Source organism: Osmerus mordax, chromosome 28 (genome assembly GCF_038355195.1).
Source record: "Osmerus mordax isolate fOsmMor3 chromosome 28, fOsmMor3.pri, whole genome shotgun sequence".
Classification (NCBI taxonomy): Eukaryota; Metazoa; Chordata; class Actinopteri; order Osmeriformes; family Osmeridae; genus Osmerus; species Osmerus mordax.
This window is the reverse complement of record NC_090077.1, coordinates 5468587-5491799: the sequence shown is the minus strand read 5'-3', so window position 1 is coordinate 5491799 and position 23213 is coordinate 5468587. Positions and strand designations below refer to the sequence as shown.

Genomic DNA, 23213 nt, shown 5'->3' with positions numbered 1-23213 from the left:
GTTGGAGAGAGAAAACAAGGATACAGAGAGAGAAAAGGAGGAGGGTGGTGGTGGTGGGGGGGGGGGGGGGACGGTACGCGTTCTACGTAGGAATGTGACAGCGCTCGCTTCCTGGGAGAGATGGGACGCACTCGGGCTCCGGGATCCAGGGAGACGGAGAGGAGCGAGAGGAGCGAGAGGAGGAAGGGCGGAACGGTAAACAGCCGCTCGGGCCTCAACGCCGCTGTCTCCGACCGTGGTTCCCCAACACAGTCGCCCAGCGCACGGACGGCTGCACACCGGCCTGGGGGAAGAGCACCGTGAAGGAGAGGAGGAGGTAAGTCACGGTACCTCCGGCTGGAAGGTTATGCTTGCTTTACTCGACGTGACAGGGCACCAGTGATTCATATAGATTGGCCCGTGGGCTTACGGACAGGTAATGCCATTTAAATGGAAAGTCAAGTTTGCTCAGTGGTCTGTGTCACGATTTCAAAGGCGCATGCAATACGGTTAATAGGGGAAATGCTCCTTTTTTTCCCCCGTCTTGTGCTATTCGACAGAAGTCATTTGTTATTCAAATGAAGCGGAGAAACGGCTGGCTTTGGACTCAGGTGCTGCACACAACTGTTTATGGGATTCAGACTCAGACTACCTCCATTCTGGAGTTCCACTTCTAACAGAAACTACTGTAACTGTTCAACTCCTGTTCCACCTGCTGTGAACAGAGAGAGAGTAATTCCCAGCTTCAGTCTCCCCACAGTGTTTGATGGCGTTTCCAGGGCCAAGCAGGTGAACATAAAACGGCTTCCAGTGGCGTAAGAGTGTCCCTGTGCGATCCCAAAACAGCTACGACAGCCTAGGTGTGGTGTGTGCGATCTCTCCGAACCTCTTGTCTCTGCTCATTTGAAGCCACCCTCCCCTTTTTGTGCAGCCAACTTATGTCAGTTCACCGACAGGGCCGCGGCACCATTGTACAGGCTTGTTTATGTGGTGGGAACCTGTGGCTGCGTAAGGTAGGGTTACACACGCAGGCTACGATGACTAACTGAGACAGCGGGATGAACCCGGGCACCTGTCCAGGCATGTTCACCCCCCCCCCCCCCCGCCCCGCCCGCCAGCCTTTGCGAATGCAGCCCAGCTTTTCTCCAAGAGAGGCGGAGGAGAGACCGACAGACAGACCAGGGGGAGTGGGTGTGGGGAGAGAGAAACCAGAGAGGACGGGGCGCTCCCCGGAGCGGAGCTCAGGATGCAGGCGCTCTCGTCCTCGCCGTGCTTGGTGTTCCAGCTGCAGGCAGTGTAGGGATGAAACCATTAAAACCTGCTAAGAAAGACACTCCCCAAAATAGCTGGCCCAGATACCCAAATACGGTTCGTCTGCGGAGCGCGAGCTCAGACTGGCAAATGCTGCGGTGAGGGTATTGTTGTTCAGATTCTTGCCATTAGCGAGTCCACACCTCCTAAGCAGGTCATGCACATTGATCGTCTGTCAGCAAATCAATAGGCCTCAGTAGGCTACTGGTACTCAAAGAGAACTTCAAATGTCAACCGACAAATACATCACAGGCCAATATATCACTGTATGGGAGCGCTAATGGGAAAGGCTGTTATTGTGATGTTTCTGGCTTGACTCCTTAAGGTTGACCTAGGGAACAGACGTGACCAGGCTCACAGTTAACATGGGACGGTCAGGGAACACGCACAAGTATTCTATTCACATAGAGCATTTGGAATACCTCTCAGCAACCAGCTATCTGTGTGTGTTTGTGTGTGTGTGTGTGTGTGTGTGTGTGTGACTAATGACCACTTCAGATTATAGGAGATGGTTTTGCTCCAGTTTGACAGGTTTATCACACCGTCTTCAGCAGGCAGGTCAGAGACAAGGAACCTTGACAATAGCCTGATTCTCCACCAGCCCAGACGTAACAATCGACCTGGCCTCATAGCCGGAGAAACACACATGGTTCCTGTGTGTCATCCCTCCATGATGTCATATCAACAGCCATGTAGCGTACTATCTCTGGAACATTCTGTTAAGACCCACACAAGGCCTGCTTGACTGTGTCTACAGATCTTGGACAGGGCCCGTGGATGATGGAAGATGGTTCAAAACCAATTTCAGTGTTTTTATACGAACAGCATATACAAATGGAAGTTGAATTTCGACATATTCACTTCAACGACATGCAAGATCTAACTTCCCATGGGGAATGGCAACATGGCAAAAACAAAACAAAAAAAAACTCAAAATACTTCTGCATGTCTTGACGCATTTTCACGTTGTCATTTTGAGTCTAACTCGATGGCAAAAGCCTGAGAGGTCAATATTTCACGATGATGTAAGAGCCTGCTGATCTGTTGCACCTAATGGACATTCACAACTCTCTAAAACAGTTTCTGGAACTATTCCAGGCACTTGGTCCGCAGTGATGACGGGGGTTCGATGGGGAAATGTAGATTTACATTTAGTCATTTAGCAGACGCTCTTATCCAGAGCGACTTACAGTAAGTACAGGGACATTCCCCAAAGGCAAGTAGGGTGAAGTGCCTTGCCCAAGGACACAACGTCAGTTGGCATGACCGGGAATCGAACTGGCAACCTTCGGATTACTAGCCCGATTCCCTCACCGCTCAGCCACCTGACTCCCTGACTGATGTATAAGCACATTGAAACGTTGAACCTGCTTGCTCTTAGCTCGTTCACAAGCGTCACTTTCGCAGCTTTGCCCTGGAGGTCAGGGACATTATTTAGACTCCATTAAAGACACATTTTACCTGAGCGCACAAACCAGCTGTCACATGTATGCTAATGGCTCCCCTTGTGTTAGTCTTTGACTGCATACCCAGAACACAATGAGTCAAATGGAAGCCCCGGCAACGGTTGATCGTCTCCTAGCCTAATATCTCATTTAGATGCGTTGAATACAAACCTGAAAGCATGCTAACTTCAATGGGTGGCTCCCATTAAAAGCTAAAGATGGACAAGCTAGGGGCCATGCAAATGTGTTGAAAGGCCACCGGCATTGAATCGAGTGTTTTCATGCACTCTTCACCTCGACTATTCGCGTAACCTTGCTCTGTAATCCACTGAAGAGACTGTTGAGCCCCACTCAAGGGCCGTGAGATTGTCTCGCAGGTTGATTGACGCGAAAGCTAAGCCCGCCTCCTGTGAGGGATCTCTGGCATGGGACCGTCGCCGTGCTGTTGAAACACGACAAGAGTGTAGTACAATCCCAGTTCCTAATTAAAAGTAGTCATGTGAGCGGACTTTGCGGTTAAAGTTTGGACACGTCGTCCTTTTTCTTTCTCAAACATAGTTCTGCACACACACACACACAGACAGACAAAACTGTCTGGAGCTTAAGCCCTCTTCTCTGGTTGGGAATAATGAGTGGGGGGGGGTATTCACCTCTCAGCTCAGAGGGCTCATTCACTCACAGTCTTCTTACTAATGCTCTAAGTGGATTATCCAATTTGCTGCCATTGTATGCTCTGTCTCTGCATGTGTATCAGTGCATTTGTGTGTGTGGGGGGGGGGAGTGTGTGTTTATGTGTGTGTCAATGCCTGTGTCGGCGCCTGAGTCTGTGTGTCTGTTTCTGTGCGTGTCTGTGTGTGTGTCTTCCCAAACCATCAATCACAATGGAAGGTGAATTTACCAAGGTGCATTAGCAGATGTCCCGCACAGACACAGTGGCTGTACGAGACAAGCAGCAACAAGAAGACAATGGGTTTCTGACCAGCGTCAGAGAGGGAGGAGAGGGAGAAAGCAGGAGGGAGAGAGACAAAGAGGGGAGGAAATGGAGAAACAGAGACAGAGAGATCAAATCAGAGAGAGAGAGAGAGAAAACCAAAGGATACAGAGAGCAGGACAGAGAGACAGAGAGAGAGAGAGAATAAGAGAGAGAGATAAAGTTAAAGAGAGAAAGAATGGGAAGGAGAAAGAGAGGGGAAAAGAGAGAGAGAATAAGAGAGAGAGAGATAAAGTTAAAGAGAGAAAGAATGGGAAGGAGAAAGAGAGGGGAAAAGAGAGAGAGAATAAGAGAGAGAGAGATAAAGTTAAAGGGAGAAAGAATGGGAAGGAGAAAGAGAGGGGAAAAGAGAGAGAGAGAGACAGGGACAACCTAGTCAATAATTCACCCCAGCACTCTGAAGGCCTTTTTGATGCCACGTATTGTCCTTCTCTATCCTCTCCAGATTGGTCCTTGGCGTGATCAGGCCGACACACGCAGATGCTAAAAGCGTAGCACCTCATAATCTCCCCTTTTCTCTTCCACTTTACACAACCAGAATCCAATTGGGTTTAGCATTTAGAGGCTTTGCATTTTTAGCAACAGGCTTAGCATAGCAACAGTTTTCAAAGAATGCTGTATTACTGTCTTAATATATCTGCTATATAGTTGAAAGGAAGGGATGATCACATCCGTCAACAATAGACTTGAAATAGGTTGAGTTTATTATTTCGATTTTATGGCTGTGCATAAGGCACACATGTTGCGGGCCAGCTATTATAATGAATGGAGGAATCTAGCTGCGAAGAATTACCATATGAAGACTGTTAATGAGGAGGTTCCATCTGGCTCTGTGGTTGTCGAGGAACAGTACAGTAGGACCACACAATGGCCACCGGGAGACAGGTATGAATCTTTATAAGGCCTGTAGTGTTTGGGCCCGGCTGTGCTAATGGATTGGCTACGCCGCGTGTTGCGGCGTGTTTCTTCGTTTCAGCTGGCCCTCTGTGCAGCGGGGTCTTTTGTGTCATAGGTCGGCTGGGGGTTGGAGAGGGGGGGGGGGGGCGCACACACCCCCTCCTCCCTCACACCCCCCACATGCGTACACACACCCCACACACCCCTCCTCCCTCACACGCGCACTCACACCCCGTACACACACCCTCTCCTCCCTCACACACCCCCACCCGCCATCTCCTCCCTCACACCCCGTACACCCACCCTCTCCTCCCTCACACCCCCACACACCCTCTCCTCCCTCACACCCCCCCACACACCCTCTCCTCCCTCACACCCCCCCACACCCTCTCCTCCCTCACACCCCCCCACACACCCTCTCCTCCCTCACACCCCCGACACACCCTCTCCTCCCTCACACCCCACACACACATACACACACACTTTTACGTCCAGCCAGCCCAGAGACTAGCCCCTCTCCAGCAGTGACTGAGGGTGTTAAATCACGGTGCTGTCTAGAAGGTCCAGACGGTTGTTTCACATTTTATTGACTATAAAACTAAGATGAAGTACTGAAAGCAATGTTCGCCATCATAATGATATAATTACCCAATAAAGAGACAAATTGGCAATGACAAAATACGTAAAGTTATGGTAGAGGGCAAAAGAGTGGGGTCAGCCAAACTTGAACAAAAACATCTTCAGGGGAGAACAATGTGACTGATCCTACTGACTATCTTTCACAGTTTGGGTATTACAGAGAATAGTTAAGGATAGAATTAAACATCCTCTTAGGCCGAACATCAAAGAGAGCATTCAGTATTGAAGGATTTTTTTTCTCTCCAAACTGCTGTTCGAGTTTGTTGTGTATTTAAAGATGACTTTGAACGCGTCAATATTTTCGCTCGGACCTCGTAATGGATATCATCTAGGCTAATCAATAATGAACCATCTGTGACTATAATATTGTCTTGGATCTAATTAATATCAGACCAAATAATCCATACCTAACATTGTAATAATATTTTACTAATTCATTTTGGCAGTGTATTGTTAACTGTTGTTTCTACAGCCCCTGGCACAAATGTACACTATTTTATATCAATTCTTCCACAAAGGTCTTTTGTTTCAGTATTTCAGCCATAGGCCTAATGGCACTTTTGTCTACAGTCTCTTATGTTGCCTGAGCCCTGCTAGGCCCAGGCCAGCACAGCAGCCACGAGAACAGCTCCGAACCTCTCTGAGCACTGTAGTACTAAATCACTCGCCCTGGAGCCTGGGCCACTCACTCTGAAGAGTAACCATTTATTTAACACTCAAATGTGGCAATGCTCCGTTTGGGGGCTGGGGGATGAATCAAGTGTGGCGGAGAGGAGTCCACACAAAGAGCGGCACCCTTCAACAGACAAAGAGAAGGAGGGAGAGAGGGAGGGAGGGAGAGAGTAGGAGGCAGAGGCCACTCTCTCTTCAGGCGGAGTGGTGTTTGTTCAAGGAGGGGTGCAGGAGAGAGAGGGAGGGAGGGGCAGAGGGGGTGTTATTACACAGTTAGTCGATGGAGAACGGGCGGGGTGGGGGGGGGGGGTCTGTTGGGGGAGATAGGAGGAGCGAGCGGGGGTGCCAGTGGGGGCGTGAAGGGTCCATTGTGAGGACTAGGAGTTAATCACTTGAGCGGCACACGCCAGTGCAAAGGAGCACATGTTGTACACCCGTTCCCCTGGGGGGGTTCAGGAGGTCCCCTCCCCCCCCCCCCCCCCCCTAGCCCAACCTCCACACAACCCCCCTTATTCCCACTGCAATTTACATGTCAGTTATGCAAAAAAAAAAAACGGTCCCGCTCGACAGACCAAAGACCCACCCCCTCAGAAGGGTTCCTGGGTGGGGAGATAGTGCTCGCAGGCTGTGTGGTTCATTCAGGGACATGCACGCACACCTTCAGACACGCGGGCAGCAAACCACGCAGTTCGGCACAGTTGGTCTCTCAGTGCCACCGGGATTAGAGGGATTTGCTTTTGCAGTAGCCTGCTAGACGGACGCGTTGCTGTGGCAGTAAGTCATATCTATTATCACCAGTGCAATGACTGCGGAGCATAATTGTGCGAGAAATGGATGAGATGTAGTAGCGGACAGACTTGCAGAGCGTCAGACAGACACAGGAAGGGACTCTGTGAGTCAGAGGGATGCCAGAGATTGTTTACATCAGTGGCATGTGGTATTTGTTTTGTACTTGCGCAGGTAGGGATCAAAGCCATTCATGTTTTCTGGCGTCGCTGTGCAAACCCTGAAGACATGCATTACTTTCCTACAGTGTGTTCTCAGTCTTGAATTAAACAGAAGATCTATTTTTATCGGTTGACGGGCTGCATTAGATAAAGGCCAAATGCACCCTGTCGGTGGAGATTCCACCCTCTTTATCCACTGAAAATGTAGCTCTGGTTTATATAGCTGAAACTGACACGACAAGCTGAACAACAGAGTGAATAATTACAGGCTTTTCTTTGTTTGTTTGTTTGTTTATTTATCATTGTTCTCGTGCCATATTTTATGATCCGTGTCACAATTCCTGTCACTGAAACCGTTCCTTGGGCACCAAGCTCCAATCATGTACAACAATAAAAGTGGCAGTTTCTTTCAGCCACAAAGATGATTAACAACGCTTTATCCCACAACCACATACCACTAACTGTGGTTATTATCCTGGCCGGTTGCTAGGCTTTTGTTCCTGGGGATATTATGGGATGCTTAAGGGATGGGGACCAGGTGGTAGGGGAGCCTGGAGACCAGATCAGTCACTTTGGAGCCCTCTGCTTCTTCCTAACAAGGGAAAACTGAAAGGCACCGTTTTTTGTTTCCCTGTGGAATTGAGATCAGGGCCAGTAACATCTGGGCCATAGTATCTTCTGCAAAAAAGAAGAATGGGTGTACAATGGATGCGTGAAACACAACCAACTGCATTTGCAAATGGATGCAAGGTTAAATTCCATAAAAACACTTCCGCATTGTTGGTTTATTTGTCGACTATTCTCTATGCAAAGGATTTTCGAATATGCTGTTGATTTCTCTTGCTCATGTGAGCAGCACGATCAACACGCAAGACAGACGGGAATCAGGATCAATGTAATACGCCTAGTCATAATGACATCATTTGATTGCATGCCAAGTGTTGAGTACTTGCGATGTGATGAGCTGTTTCTTGAAGGAGGAGGACAGCCAACTGGTTATTTGTCATATGTGTCTGGCTGAACGATCAAGTGATGAATATACAAAGCTAGGCATACTGCCAAGGCTTTGCTTGTTTGTTTCTTTGTAAACCTCATCTGCTACAAACAACACTTCGGAGAGACTGCAAACTTCAACTTAAAAAATGGGACAACATATAAAAAAGTTTGAACGTAATACTGGAAGAAAAAAAAGAACACATTTAAATGGGTCATACCATTTGAATGTTTTGGGGAACAATTATTCCCATGTGTGAGGGGTGTAGTCTAGCTCAAAGTCATATTGTCAATTAACGTTTTCATTGTGTCAACCTTTTACCCATTTATCATGACTCATTTGTCTAATGGGCACAAAGAAACGACAGGTCATGTGGGCAGATTGCGCAACACGTAACCTACACCACCACTACAACATGCTGCATGGAAATCCAGCCCTCTTAATCCAGCCCGTTTTCCTGTCTGCAGATGGAGACGTCGATAGTTCCCCTCAGGAACCATGTGTCCAGCTCTCTCCTCCAGACCAACTAACCCTTTCCGGAACTTTCCTCCTCACTGAAGGACCATGGGAAGTGTCAGCAGCTTAATATCCGGCCACAGCCTCAACAGCAAGCACTGCCATGCTTCCGAGGTCCGACTGAGGAAGGGCGCCCACGACAAGAAGACGAGTCGCAGCGTGGACGGCCTGTTGCGGTACGGCTTCACCCAGGGCCCCTCCGCCAGCCACGCTCCCAAACCCCTGTCCCAGTTTCAGGCAGGCAGGAGCGAGGACTTCTTCTACATCAAGGTGGGCCACAAGGCCAGGACGGCCCACCACAGAGGGGGCCCGGCTCCGCCGGAGGACCACGGAAGGGAGGCCCAGGCCAATCTGGATCCCGAGGGGGGACTGCCCCCTAAACTGCTGCCTATGTCAGGCAAACTGGAGAGGGTAAGCCACTGTTTTAATCATAGGTGATTGTTCACTTTAATAAGCAAAAGGTTTGTGGTGGTGAGGTGGTACCATAGCAGGCTTTACGGTTGCATCCATCCCAACAACAGCGCTATCACTCGAACCTTCTACGACAGCAGTGTGTGTACTTTACGGAAAGCTGATGAGAAAACAGATTTCATATGTTAAAGATCAGACAAGCAGAGCGCCCAGTCACCTTAACTGGTATCGAAACTCGTGCCTTCGCCTTTTTAATCAAATAACTCCCTTCAAGATTAATGACTAAAGAATGCCTTGATCTTCAGAGAGATGTCATCCATTGCCAGGGATATGCAAAGCCCTGCTCCCTCAATAGGCTTGTAGGCCTCAAGAGGGAAAGGCATCCCAATCTACCAGAAGGCATGAAGTCACTGGGCAGGAATGCTGAGTCCACAAGCTTACCTCTCACACACTTCAACAGAGCCACACATTATTAATATCACAGAGTAGGGCTATTCATCTTCTCCCAGACAGGACATGAGGGGGAGCAGAGGAGGGTGGCGGCGGCGGAGGAGGGAGGATGTAGCTAGTGATGTTCGCACAGATGGGACAGGCGCTGTGAAACTTCTTTTCTCTTCTCCCCTTTCCCTTTTCCCCGTATGACAGTTTCTTGTATTGTGCTTGACTCTGCTATATCGCAGTCTTCTTTTACGTACCCAACAGCTGGAGAACATAGCTGCTGGTGCCTTTTTGTCTTTGTCGCACCAAGACAAGCCTTTGGCGTATGAAAGACACGATTGTTTTCAGGAGAAAAACCACTTTCATTGATCGATCACTTGTGTTGTAACTTGTCCCTCCCCCAGAGTATTGAGAAGACACTCATCCGCCCGACAGCCTTCAAGCCTGTCATCCCCAGGAGCACATCATCCTCCGACACTATCGACCGCTCGGACCATGTCCTCCTCGGCTCCGCCGAGGGGACCCCCAGGGACCCGCACGGACACAAGCAGGACACCCTCTCGGGGACTCTCTCGGACTCGGGGAGGAACTCCATGTCCAGCCTGCCCACTCACAGCACCAACGGCAGCCTGAGCGCCTCTGCTGGCCCCCCGCCTCACCACGCGGGGGGCTCAGCCGGCGGCCCCGGCGTGACCCCCATCCCCCAGCCCAACGCGCCCCCGTGGACCAACAGGCACTGCGTCTCCAGCAGCACCCGGGGCTTCGGGCCGGGCTTCGGGCCGGCCGACGGCGGCGGCGGGACGAACGCCGACGTCTCCCCGTCCTCTTCCAAGCCGACGCCCAGCCCCCTGCTGGAGGAGAGGGGCGGGGGCATCCGTTCGCCCATCACCCCGGACGACTCGCTGATCGAGGGTCTGGAGCGGCGCCTCCTGGAGCGCGAGACGGAGCTCCAGGAGCTGCAGGTGAGCTTCGAGGACAAGGAGGACGGTACCTGCCGCCTGTTTGAGGAGAAGCAGCGCTACTGCGCCGAGGAGATGGAGGGCCTGAAGGAGCGCTGCTCCACCAAGCTCCGCCAGGCGTCCCAGCGGGTGGCGCGGAGCCAGCAGGCGCTGCAGCTGCAGCTGGGCCAGCTGGAGACGGACAAGCGGAGGCTGCAGGACGAGCTGGCCCAGGTGGCCCGGGAAAAGGAGCTGGCGGAGGTCAGGCTGAGGTCGTACGAGTCCGAGCAGCTGGCTCCGACCCTGGAGGAGACCCAGTGGGAGGTGAGTCAGGGAAGGCCCCCGGTTGGGCCCGATCGTGGGGGCAGGATGGAGGGTTCGGGGTTGGAGGTGCGTCCTGTCAGATGACGATGGTTTTCTGAACCTGTGTTGCGTCCCGTGCAGACGACAGGAAGTGACTTTGTTTTCTTCTCCCCCCCCCGCCTGCGTGCAGGTCTGCCAGAAGACGGGAGAGATTTCCCTGCTGAAGCAACAGCTGAGAGACTCCAAGGCGGACGTCGCTCACAAGCTGAACGAGATCGTCACTCTCAGGGCCTCGCTGAAAGAGACCAGAGGCAAGATGGAGGTTCTCGAACAGCAGAACAAAGAGCACGAGGAAAGGATTCATTGTCGGACAGTGGAAGTTGAGGTACAGAGCCAGTTTAAACAAAATTGGGAGTAACTTTTCCGTGGCTGCTTTTGTCACCAAACAAATAATGTAAAAAAAAAAATGATTTGAAGATGATGTACCATTATATTCTGTTGTCAGGTATGCCAAAATGAACTTCAGCGCAAGAAGAATGAGGCGAACCTGCTGAGAGGGAAAGTGGGCAAGCTGGAGACAGACATCCAGGGCATGAAGCACGATCTGGCCCTGACAAAAGAACAGAGACATCAGCAAGCCCTGAAACAACAGGCCCAGGCTCTGGCTCAGGTCCAGGCCGCACAACAGCTAGGCCAAAGCGGGGCCCAGTGCCAGGCCGAGGATAAGGGGGGACACATGCCCACGGACTCCCTCCAGAGAGAGGTGGAGAGACTGAGAGGAGAGCTCAGGGAGGAGAGAGAGACTCAGGAGAGGCTGGCCGACAGCTTCGAGCAGGAGAGGCAAACGTGGAACAGGGAGAAGGACAGAGTGATCAAGTATCAGAGACAGCTCCAGATCAACTACCTGCAGATGTACAAGAAGAACCAGGACTTGGAGAGGATTCTGCAGGAGCTCACTGCAGAGCTGGATAGTCGGCCAGACCTGGACCTGGACATCCATAGCTCAGGATTACACTACGAAGACATGATCGCCACAGAGATTTGAGCGACGAGCTTTGAGTCACATCAGCACTGGTACTACCTTCTTCAGGGACTAAGAACATTTACATTTAGTCATTTAGAAGACGCTCTTATCCAAAGCGACTTACAGTAAGTACAGGGACATTCCCCCGAGGCAAGTAGGGTGAAGTGCCTTGCCCAAGGACACAACGTCAGTTGGTATGACCGGGAATCGAACTGGCAACCTTCGGATTACTAGCCCGTTTCCCTCACCGCTCAGCCACCCGACTCCCCAGAACAGATGAACATTACCTGATCCATTGCGATAACAGGGTAGCACATCACATAATCATACCATCACCTTAAAAGCAGCATGACAACAAATGATCTATCACCGCTATCTAACAAAAGCCATTTAAGATGATCAAGACGGTTCAACAATGGATGTGTGAAATATAACAGTGATAGATCATTTTCTCGTAAACTGGTCATGTATTATTGAAATCGCTATATCGTTCCCAGGACTGTAAAGCAGGCGTTACGTTTTTGTCACCCATTATGTTTAATGGACGGCAGCAGCATTTGCAAATGTTTTTATCCCTCCAGGCAGTTTTTCAGCAGCTGTCAACTTGAGGTATTGTGATATTGCACATGTCGAGTGCTCCGTAAAACGTTTCAGCTTCAGATAAAAGATTTTTATTTTAATATTAACGACTAAGCCGGCAGGCCACAGTGTTGTAGTGCTAAGTGTTTGAAATGACGTGGAAAGTCTAAAGAATGTACGTTGGCACACGTCCGTTGTGACTGAACAGGAGGGTGAACGTGATCTGAATGTACCTAGTGCCACTGAATTTCACAACTTAGGATCCAATATCTCATCGTTTCACAATCAGTCCACTTGAATACTAATGTGTCTGCCCGCCACAATATCCTTTGCTCTATTTATTTCACGAACTGTACACAAGACGACACAAATGAGGGTTTTTAGTATCAGAAATAAAGTCTCGTGTTCACAAGTGTCTATGCGTCAGTGTGTTTTTTTGTCATTAGCTCCCCTCTCTCTCTCTAATTAGAGGCTAAGACTTCCACAGCAAAACTGACATCTTGGCTTGAAAAAGATTATTTCTTCCCCTCGGTTATGTCACTCAAGCCTATTGTGAGACCACTGCCCTCCCCCCTCCCCGGCCCCCTACCTCAGAGCCCAGTCTGATTGGGGCCAATCAAAAATGAAATCAAATTAAGTCTTATTGTTGGGGCATGCATGGCTGACATGGGAACAATGTGGCCACCGGAATGAGAATATAATAAGTCTAAATGACGAGTGATTTGAATCTTTATCTTATCTGGCAGGCCTGCAATGCTAGCCAATGGAAACCCTGATCCCAGAGAACAGGAAGAGCATACAGTACTATATAATAACAACTTCTTTATAAAGACGTATAGCAGGTCTGTTGTGGTAGTATAAGATGCGATTGAGGGACAGCACCTCTTGTCTGTCCAGTCAGGGGTTGTTATTGGACAACAGCAGTTAGACAGCCGTCACGGGATAGGGTGCTAGTGCAGCCACATCACGCTGTGATTCTGATGACCAGCCAACAGGAACACAATGGCCAGCGAATACATTAGGGAAGCTGGGGTCATGGTTCTCATACAAAGAAAGGCTACGGCTGTTATAGCTGCAATAATGCACATTTATATGGTGGATGAAGGAGGAATCTGTGCATTATATATCGGCAGAAAGGAAAGAAATTGCCCTGCAATCATCTCAAGAGACGATACATTTAAATCAGTGCCGAAATATATGTTGTGTTTTCATTAGTTGGGTCCAGGGCTCTTCAGATCAACTGTCTACAGATTGTTCCTCTGCAGTTCCATAACAAACAATGTAATTGTGGAGGGAGTCCCACAGGGTCCCACTAGGCACAGCCCTCTGTCGCTGGCTGGCTTCAATAGGCATCGGGGGGGCCTGGGCCCTTTGTCTGAATATCAGTCTTGTCCAGGGGGACTTGATGGTTGGCCAGGAAACCATCTGGTAACCCCCCCCCCCCCCCCCCCCTCCATGGCCTGGTCTAAAAGTCCCTATTCCAATAAGGGAGTTATTATTCAAATCCTTGGGGGAGGGGGGGCAGCAGGAATACCAATTTAAACCTCACTGTTCTTAATTAGTTAATTAGCTTTATCTTTCAGTCAGTATGGCTTCAGTTTTATCTTTTTATGTAGCTGGACAGGACATTTTATCATTCATGCTGACCGTTTCAGTCTTCTTACTAAATTAAGAAGGATGAAATTATATACATTTAAAACTGCTACTAAGATGTTTTCTAAAACACCTTGCCCATTTATTTTTGCAGAAATAATCATCAGCATCAACCTCACTGTCTACATAATCAACAATAAAGTTTAATTCACACCATTTTCTCCAAATACTTTTATTTAACAATTTATATATTTAACAATGTATATTTTTTGTTGCAAATATACTGTACATCAGAGGGATTAATTGCAGTAAATTCAGAAGTCCTATAGTTCAGTATTCTAATATGAATATGACAGAATCACCCATATTAATGCACCCAATAATTGTCAAGAGAAGATAGTAGACAGTAATTGACAGCGACTTGAGGGCGTGAAATCAATACATACAGTAATCCAAACTGAAAATAAACATGCCCAGTAAACATGATGGGGTTGATAGATAAATAGATCAAATCCTGACAATTTACAGCCTACAACCTAAGTCTTAGGATAAACTGTGTCCAGAGTAGAATATGTACAGTATCCTGAATCTACCTCATGCGTCTCATAATTTGGGGTATTGTAATCCACAACATTCCACTGAGGGGGATGTATGTTCTTAGCAAGCTGCGATCATACACATCATTTCTGTGTGCCAGCTACTGCACACTGTAAGTCTTATATACAGTATGAGTAGTAACTACTTTGGAAGAGCAGGTCTTCTCTTGTCGGGCTGTGTTACTGTTATGCAGATCTTCATTGGTAAAATCTTCATAGGCCCTGACCCAGTCATAAATATTGGAAAGACTTTGCCAGTGAACGGTCTCAAAATAGTGTGTAGATGTGTGTTACTGTCAGAGTCAAAGAATGACAGCTTGCCTTTGTTCTGGTCCAGGACCACTCTGATCCTTTGAGGTTTAATTTCATACATTATACCAATCCTAGTGTAATCCAGTTTATCAGTAGATTCTTCTACATAAACATCACATGTATACATGATAACCCAGGTGTTATTGTCAGTGGCCACGCCTACTCTCCAATAATAACTGTCCCCAACCTCTACCTCCCAGCTGTGAGACCCTGAGCTGAAGCCCTCAGAGCCCAGTACATGCCAATTGCTACGCCCCTCTGGTTTACCAGGACATGGTTGTTTATGATCTTCGCTGAAAGATGTCAAATCTTCAGACAGACAGATATAATTACCAGCAGTATTGGGGTCCAATATGATAGGACCTAAACAGAGAACAACAAATAGGGGTAAAGATTTGAGTAACATAATGTCACTGTGCTTATGTAGTTCTATTGTAAAAATGAAAATTCAACTGACACCTGGGATGTGTATAGGTATTGTCAAGGTATGTTTTTCTACAAAGTATGTTTATCTACTAAAGGATTCTTTTAGGTAGATCCCAGTACATTCCACTGTTTCATAAAAATTTTTCATTTACTACTGTTGTGTACTGTATGTATTGGCAATGTCTTATATACTTTATAGAAATTGCCTTATCATTATTTAAACAATGGGATAATTTGCTCTTGCTGTTCAGTTCAATAATTAATTGTGATAAGCTAATATTGCTGTCAACCAAATACTCACTGTATGTCACTATCTTTTGCATCTCCTCCCAAACTCTGAATGGCAAGTTGCCGAGGTGGTTGGCAACGTTTATCAGCGACCCTGAACTTTTTTGGGGGTCGTGCTGGGTGGTCTTGGCAGACGCTCTGAAAGAACATTGAATTATTATGGGGTTGGACCACATATAGAATCATATAAAAAGATATCACTTACCTGTCCATAGTAGCCTTGAAGTTCTACGGAGGAATAAGGAATATGGATCATTTTATATAATGTGGAGCAAAAAAATGCACTCACTTCAATGGACCTGTTGATATAGTATTATTTACCTTCAGGAAGGAGATGTGTGTGGCTTTCGCCTCGTCAGATATGCATTTAATCATCTCTGAGAGGGAAGCTATCTCTCTGTCTACCTCTGCAATTTCGTTCTTCATTCTTTGACTCTTTTGCATCGCTTCTTTCCTCAACATATCTATCCTGGTTGCCTCTTCATTGCGAAGAAACTGATAAAGCTTTTTGAAGTTATCTTTTATCTTCTTCTCAGTGTCCTGGGCTTGGATCTGGAGGATGAAGTTGATTCTTTTATAATAATGCATTAATACCCCTGTGCTAAAGTAAGAGTACACATTTGTATAATTATTGAAATGTCCTACCGGGATATATTTTGCAGTTTTATTAAAAGTCAATTTGACTTCATGGAACAGCTTCAGTTTACACTGTAAATCGTCAAGCACTGTCAGAAGTTCAACCTGCAATTTCAAATGGTTTCAAAAAAATTCTTTTTTACTCCGATACTTGGTTCCAAGCTATTTTAAAATAACTTTGTGGCTTCATACAGTATGAGTGTGTGCAATGTTAGAATTTCCGAATTGCATTCACAGAATTGTCCAAACAAACCCATATCCTGCACTACAGAAATAATGTACACCAAATAAGCTAATTTAGTTCTTCTTCAAGTTCAAGTCACATTTTCAAAAATATTTCCGTCTACCTTACCTTGTGATCTTGTATAGCTTCATTTATGGGTACGCAGTCATGCTTCTTATGAATTCTTGAATCCCGACACACCACACAGATGGGCTGTTTATCCTCCAAACAGAAGAGCTTGAGTTTCTCACCGTGCAGACTACAGAGAACGTCACATCCTTCTACAGCTATCCGACTTTTTTCTTGTAAAAAGGCCTCACTAAGATTCCTTAGAGCCAGGTTAACAGGGGGGTTTGCCGTTGAGGATATTTTCTTGCACACTGGGCAACTCTGGGATCCTGTTTGTCGCCACCATTCCTCCTGGCAAGCTTTACAGAAGCTATGGCAACAGGGCAGGAGGACTGGGTCCTTATAGATGTCACAGCAAATAGGACAGGTGAGGTCCTCCTCTGGAAGAAATGCTCTGGCCGCCATTTCTTAACTCCTTTTGGAAAACAGACTTGTTTAAACTTACTGGTAAAGTATAAAATATATTTAAAAGAGTTCAAGAGGGTTATATAAGGTGTTCTTATATAGCCTGAAGTGCTTAGACCACATAGAGTCTGAACAGGTACATCTTCAGACCTTCAGTGAGTGGGTGGTGCATATAGCTCAACAAGGATCTTGTTTCAATCCTGGTGAACAATGACGGACAAGGGCCGCAGGCCGGAAGACAGGGAACCTCTAGCTCTGGATTCAGGAAATGCAAGATGTCCTGCCAAAGAGCAGAGGCATATTTAACATTGTGTTTTAGGATTTTCAGTAAGTCTTTCACACCCTGTAACCTGACTTCTTGGCAACCCACAGACAGACTCTCTCTCTGTAGCATTAGCCTACAGTGTCGTTTCTCGGTGTCCCCTAGCATTGTAACTTCTTTGCATGCACTTGGTATGGCCAATAATGAACATACAAACTTCGTGTTTCGTGTGATTAGTTTTTCTGATGAGACTAAAACAAAATAACAAGTAAACATTCGAAGGATCATTTTCATAACAGAGTGTTTAAAACGACGAGGGTGCAATTAAATGTTTTATTGCTATCTTGATCCACCTACATTTACATTTAGTCATTTAGCAGACGCGCTTATCCAGAGCGACTTACAGTAAGTACAGGGACATTCCCCCGAGGCAAGTAGGGTGAAGTGCCTTGCCCAAGGACACAACATCAGTTGGCATGACCGGGTATCGAACTGGCAACCTTCGGATTACTAGCCCGATTCCCTCACCGCTCAGCCACCTGACTCACCTATGGCCAGATAGACGGACCCGATACTTTCCTAAAAAGGTAGCCTAGCATTAGGCTACAGCACTTTCCACATTCATTACACTTTGAGTGGGAATTTGCTAAATTAACTAAACTGTCACTTCTTACGCCTGTTTTTAAAGAGTTAATCATTTAAACGGATCGTTTAAGTCCTTACCTTATTTTAGCGTTACTTACTGGTTGGAGGTACTGACTGTACTTATGTAAGTATGCAACGTAAACAGGTTTAACTGATTCCCCATACCTTACGTCAGTGGAAGATTTTCAGGCAGACATGTACTCTAAACAAGTTTCCCTTCAGATACTTCCGTAATAACCATTTCAGCTGTAGCATATAACTGTAACTCAAAGTGGGTCTGAGAGACACAGCTACCTCTTGTGTTCTTAACAGAAATTACATTTTTTGTCAATATTGAATAGTTGGAATGTGAAAAATCAGGGACTAAATGAGGCAAATTAGGATTGCACTGACAGTTATATTAGGCTTAAGGAAAGTTCCACAAGATGCATCCAATTATGCAAGAAGCAATTCAAGGCTGAGTGTGACTTGAATCTTTCAGACTGAACTCACCAACTTAAATAGGTCAACTGTATGGGGATTTGTGAGTGTTTGTCAGCCTGTGAGTAGTACATTTACTCAGCAATTGGTTAGAAATGCAACATATAAAGGAAATGTACTGTTCCAGTAGCCAGGGAAATCCACCAGAGATGCCATTTACCTCACAAACACACATTATATAATATAGTTATATAGTCACTTGCAGTGTATTCAACAAATCTAGGAAAAAACACTTTGCAATATAATGCAATTATCAAGGGCACTGTTCAATAAATGTGCCTGGCACAATGGTGTTGGTTGGTAAATAATCTATTGATGCAAGAACTGTTCAGATTCCAACTCACACACTTTCACCATATGTTGCATTTACGCAAAAAATATTAAAATTGGCAAGATAATTCAATCAACATGCATTATATACATAATAACCAGATTTCAGATCAGGCCATTATCATTAAGTAAGGGCAACAAAAAAGGGTCCATCTATGCAATAAACTAAAAATGAAATAAACAACAGAGCAGATTGTGTCAGATATACATACAAAAATACTTTAATTTGAAGCTACTGTTGATTGATACGTTGAGGAAGGACTTATCCTTCAACACTGACTCTGTGAACTGAGACAAAGTGGTCATATCCTGAGGTGATGATGAAGCGTAGGTATGTAGCACTGGTTCCACTGAGCTGTAAACAGACAAGAGGAAGATGATGTAGCAAACATTATGCATAAGTTACTAGTCTATTGATGTGTGACCCGTCTGAATACTGAAGATCGAAGCTAACTCACTGGAATGTCATTTGTTTGAAGGCTACCTTCTATGTGTTCAAATTCTGAAAAGGGATGAGTTAAAAAATATATAATTATGAAGGAAAAAATCTACCATCCAGCTCAATAAAATATTATTCAGAGTGAAATGTACATTACCTTTCTCTGCAACAAACTCAAAGTTGGTAGCATCTTCTGACATGCTCTTCTCGATTCTTAGATTCTTGACTACGAAACATGAAGGACATAAAGGAACAATTACACACTACCTACAATAAATGTTACATGGTGGTCCACCTCGTCATCAGAGCTAATGTCTCTCCTCATCTGGTGTGTAGCCCACAAAAAAGACGTGTTCACTCTCACCCTAAAGTTCATAAATAAGTGAGTTATGTTTTTCTACCTATGACATTGTATCTAAATAGCTACTATACGTCTGGCACTATTAAAACTCATTCATCCATGGCTTTTCCTGAATTTTAACAATACTTGAATAAGATGCTTTACCGTTAAAACAATGCATTGTCACAAGGGACATTTTCGTCGACTGGGCGAAGCGAATGATGAACTCTTGAGGAAACATTCCAGTGGACATCCAGAAAGTTTCAGTGTTCCTGGTGGTGAGGGATAAATGCATAGACAGGTTCGTTTTAAATAGTCATGCAACTAACTTACGTTAACCACTGGCACTCTCAAACATATTTGACAACAAAACTAACTAGCTAGCTCTAGCTACAGCTGAGTACAGTAGCTAGTCTAACAACTCACCCATCAATTATGTTTTCTGGGGGATGGCGCTCGTCGCTGGATGAAGCCAAGACAACGTGGGCGCCTAAAGAACTCAACGAGGGATCTATCATTTTAACAGACCATTAAAAACGATGCATTCAAACCAAACAAGTACATTCAAACAAAAAAGTGCTAGCTTGATAACTAACGTCAACTCCTAGCTGGCTAAGGACGGTGTCAACTGTCTGCCTGTTGCCAAGCCAACGGGTTTGTCGCAGCTTTACTTCGTCATCAAGAACCATTTACGGCAGCGACGCACGTTGTCTCAGAAGATCGTAGTCAGTCCCAGTGTAGTTGTTGTTGTAGGCAGTTCGCTAACGTGTTAGCAATCTGTGATCTTCGATAGGCCTGCGTCTTCATGGCGAATGGATGCACAGGTGTGCTTTTTGCCCGTGGAGCAGGGCATGTAAGTTATAACTAGCTTTCATGTGTGCTAAAATGATTCGGTTATGTGGGCTGTGTTAGCATGCTAGCACAAATAGGCTGTATAACATTAGCGCATGACGGGGCTTCCTAAATAAATTAGCTAGCTAGCTATTGTTGATAAAACACCAACATGGTTAGCAGACAAAAAGGTAGCAGAAATGTATTGGCCTCGGTGTCACGTTGCATTTGTTGCTCAAGCTACAAGCTAGGTAGCGGCTGATAGCCGAGCACTCAAAATATGTAATTGTCTTTATTCTTCAGAGTGATGATTCTGACATATGGGACGACACAGCACTGATTAAGGCTTACGATAAAGCAGTTGCATCTTTCAAGGTAGCAATTTTGCACCCTCATTGCATGTACCATTGCACCTACACAAACTTATTGGCATCGACGACGGACAACATACAGCACTATCTCCAAATATAATCAGCTGTGAAGTTTCTGACATTATCTGAAACCCTATCTGTCAAACGTTTATTTTTCCAGACTGCCCTTAAGGGTGAAGAAGACACACCACCCACCAAGGACAACCCGGGAAAGAAGCGGAAAAACGACAAAAAGAATCAAAGCAGAAAGAGAAGTAATTTCCCTCCAGAAAAAGAGGTGAGCAATAACAATTAATCAATTGCGGTGGTACACGCCATTCAGTGTATTGGTCTTGCCCAACAAGGATCAGAGGGATTACAGTGGTAACAGAGTTGTGACAAGAATTGTTGTTCCAGTGGCATGTCGGGGACTCCTGCAGTGCCTACTGGTCTGAGGATGGCCAACTGTACGCAGCCACCATCTCCACCATACATGAGAACAAAGGCACCTGCGTGGTCGTGTTCACCGACTACGGCAACCAGGAGGAGCAGAACCTCTGCGACCTGCTGTCTGAAAGCTCGGAGGTAGAGGAGCCGCTTCCAAATGTGGTAAGCCGGGTCAAAACTTCATGAAGAGGGCTGCTGCCGTGTCTCCAGAAGTCGCCATGACTCCATATTTTGGGACAGTATCTGTGCAGGTGCAGACGTTAATGGAATGTGTGTCAACTGCAGGTCACCGAGCCAGAGTCATCGACGGAGGAGAGCGACAGGTCGTCCACACATCAACACAGTCACCCCCAGCCGCACTCCAAACCCAAACCCAAATCCCCAAAGGCACCTCCCACGTGGGCCCCAGGCTTCCCTGGTTTTCCCTTTCCTCCGGGCCCCCCTCCAATGCCTGGCTTCAGACCAGTAAGCACCACCACACCCCACTGTTGTCTCACTGTCTATACAGAGAGTTCACAATGTTTTAATCGCTGAATTTGCAAGAAAGACGGTATTAGCGAGACCCAACTGGGCCTGAAACAGGCAGTGTAAATTGACGGCTGTCTTGTCGTGGAGATTCACACCTGTGTTGTCTTATCTTCAGGGTGCAAACAGACGGTCGAGGGGTTCTGGCTCCGCCCCTCCAGGCTGGCCTCCCATGATGGCATGCGGGCCCCCGGTAAGACACCAGTAACTCAGCCACTGGCTTTAGCCAGGTGTTGTCATGCCCACCAGTCGTTAACACCTTTCCTCATATCTGGCCGTTTCATCGTGGTAGCCCAGGACTAACGCAACCTATTAGCAGGTGGCCTCTGAAGTGGGCCACCGCAGGCCACAGGACCAGACGTAAAGACGCCCCGTTGTGTTTCATCGTACAGATGTCTTTCCTGCGTTTGTTGCTTCTCTCCGACAGATGATCCCTCCACCGCCCCCGATGAGCCCAGACATGGAGGATGACGACGCCATGGGCAGCATGCTCATCTCCTGGTACATGAGTGGCTACCACACAGGATACTACCTGGTACGCAAAGAAGACCCCCTCCCTTTCCCCCATTGGTTTGACCTTTTTCCGGATGTTTCCTGTGTTATGTGGAGGAGGTCCGCGGTGACGGCGTTTTCCCGTGCTTTTCTCCTCCGCAGGGCTTGAAACAAGGCCGCAAAGAGGCTACGTCCGGAAAGAAGACTCATCACAAGTGATCTCGCCGCGATCACGTACTCGACGCAACCAGTCCACTGAAGGGAGACGAGGCCGCACAGTTCTGAACCTGGAGGATGGGAACCCCGTGAATGAAATGTTACTTGGTGGTTTAGATTTCCAATTCCACGTTGTTCAAGAGTAATTTTTGTATTCTTTGTAAATAAATCTAATAAAGGCTACCCAAGCACACACTTGTCTACACTTTTTAATACATTCTACTCTATTGCAACTGAATTATTCTATGTATGTCACATGATAAATGAAACGATAGGCTTTATGCTTTGTGTCCAGTAGATGTCAGGCTAATTCTATGTTCTGAAATACAAGGATCCCTTGCATCCAACAAAAATATATTTTTTAAACATGCAATTTTTCCAAGCCAACTAAATCTTACAGGTATCACATACTGAATGCTATTATATGTTGACCTGTGGTGTTATTTCCATGCCATCTATTGTTGCTGATTGCCAGAAAAGAGCACATTTTCTTGCTTGGAATACCAAACATATCAACAAGTCTAATTATGATTGTCGATTGGTAACTTTGCTATGTAGGACACTGGTATGCACAACAAGCCTACAACATTTTGTAAATGGGCAACCGTTATGGATCACACCTCACAGTAGGCTGTCCATCACTACATTATGTCATACGCCTCTCTTCTCCCTGTTGGGACGAGAGGCCTAGGGCTGGACTGTGGTCATTACCAAGTTAGAATGACCAGGAACCAAGGCTGGAGGGAGGCCAGATTGGTACTTTCCCCCTACCATAGCCAATTGCTGCCTGGGGCAATTCACGGAACTACTCCATAAGCTTTAAATTCATGAAATGTCAACCCCCGTTATGGTAAACCAATAGTGCAAGATGAAGCATGTACCTGCTGAGTAAAGTCAAGCGTCCAGGCAGGGGATTCAAACTTTGATTTCTCATTACTGTTCCTAACTCCCCTGTCCTGAAAGCAGACATTTAATTCCGGAATCATCCTCCCTTATACCTTGATACTTTCAAAGCCTCCCATATCATTAAAGGGTCATTTACTTCTGTTATGTCCTGAGGTCTAATCCATAATCTAATTTAAAGATAGGTGGATTACTGTTTTAGTAAGAACTGGGGCAGAGCTGCACAAACTATATTCTGCAGTGCTGTACGTATATTATAAA

The 23213-nt window shown here is 46.5% G+C and overlaps 4 protein-coding genes across 7 annotated transcripts; 2 read left to right on the top strand and 2 right to left on the bottom strand.

Moving 5' to 3' along the window:
• Positions 1–126: 126 nt before the first annotated feature.
• Positions 127–12479, top strand: lzts1 (leucine zipper, putative tumor suppressor 1). Of its 2 annotated transcripts, none has more exons than XM_067231286.1 (5): positions 127–316; positions 8436–8802; positions 9645–10502; positions 10672–10866; positions 10987–12479. In XM_067231286.1, exons 2-5 carry the CDS (start codon positions 8440–8442, stop codon positions 11524–11526), a joined length of 1956 nt encoding a protein of 651 aa, XP_067087387.1. In that variant the 5' UTR covers positions 127–316; positions 8436–8439; the 3' UTR covers positions 11527–12479. The 2 variants fall into 2 exon arrangements, with proteins under 2 accessions (XP_067087387.1, XP_067087386.1); XM_067231285.1 differs by having other exon boundaries at positions 8343–8802.
• A 1420-nt stretch (positions 12480–13899) lies between these two features.
• Positions 13900–17785, bottom strand: LOC136937987 (E3 ubiquitin-protein ligase TRIM35-like). Of its 3 annotated transcripts, XM_067231180.1 has the most exons (8): positions 17678–17785; positions 16843–16972; positions 16288–16702; positions 15945–16040; positions 15621–15851; positions 15505–15527; positions 15313–15437; positions 13900–14948 (listed from the first exon to the last, which is right to left on the bottom strand). In XM_067231180.1, exons 3-8 carry the CDS (start codon positions 16690–16692, stop codon positions 14416–14418), a joined length of 1413 nt encoding a protein of 470 aa, XP_067087281.1. In that variant the 5' UTR covers positions 16693–16702; positions 16843–16972; positions 17678–17785; the 3' UTR covers positions 13900–14415. The 3 variants fall into 3 exon arrangements, with proteins under 3 accessions (XP_067087281.1, XP_067087282.1, XP_067087283.1); XM_067231181.1 differs by having other exon boundaries at positions 16288–16972; XM_067231182.1 differs by lacking the exon at positions 15505–15527 and having other exon boundaries at positions 14767–14948.
• Positions 17786–18476: 691 nt separating this feature from the next.
• On the bottom strand, positions 18477–19819 carry hspb11 (heat shock protein, alpha-crystallin-related, b11). Its single transcript, XM_067231497.1, has 5 exons — positions 19615–19819; positions 19354–19460; positions 19006–19074; positions 18868–18911; positions 18477–18764 (listed from the first exon to the last, which is right to left on the bottom strand). Exons 1-5 carry the CDS (start codon positions 19704–19706, stop codon positions 18672–18674), a joined length of 405 nt encoding a protein of 134 aa, XP_067087598.1. The 5' UTR covers positions 19707–19819; the 3' UTR covers positions 18477–18671.
• Positions 19820–19920: 101 nt separating this feature from the next.
• On the top strand, positions 19921–22242 carry smn1 (survival of motor neuron 1, telomeric). The gene is made up of 8 exons (XM_067231183.1): positions 19921–20041; positions 20323–20394; positions 20551–20667; positions 20787–20978; positions 21102–21281; positions 21460–21534; positions 21769–21876; positions 21996–22242. The coding sequence occupies exons 1-8, from the start codon at positions 19994–19996 to the stop codon at positions 22050–22052; spliced, it is 849 nt and encodes a 282-aa protein (XP_067087284.1). The 5' UTR covers positions 19921–19993; the 3' UTR covers positions 22053–22242.
• The last annotated feature ends 971 nt before the right edge of the window (positions 22243–23213 follow it).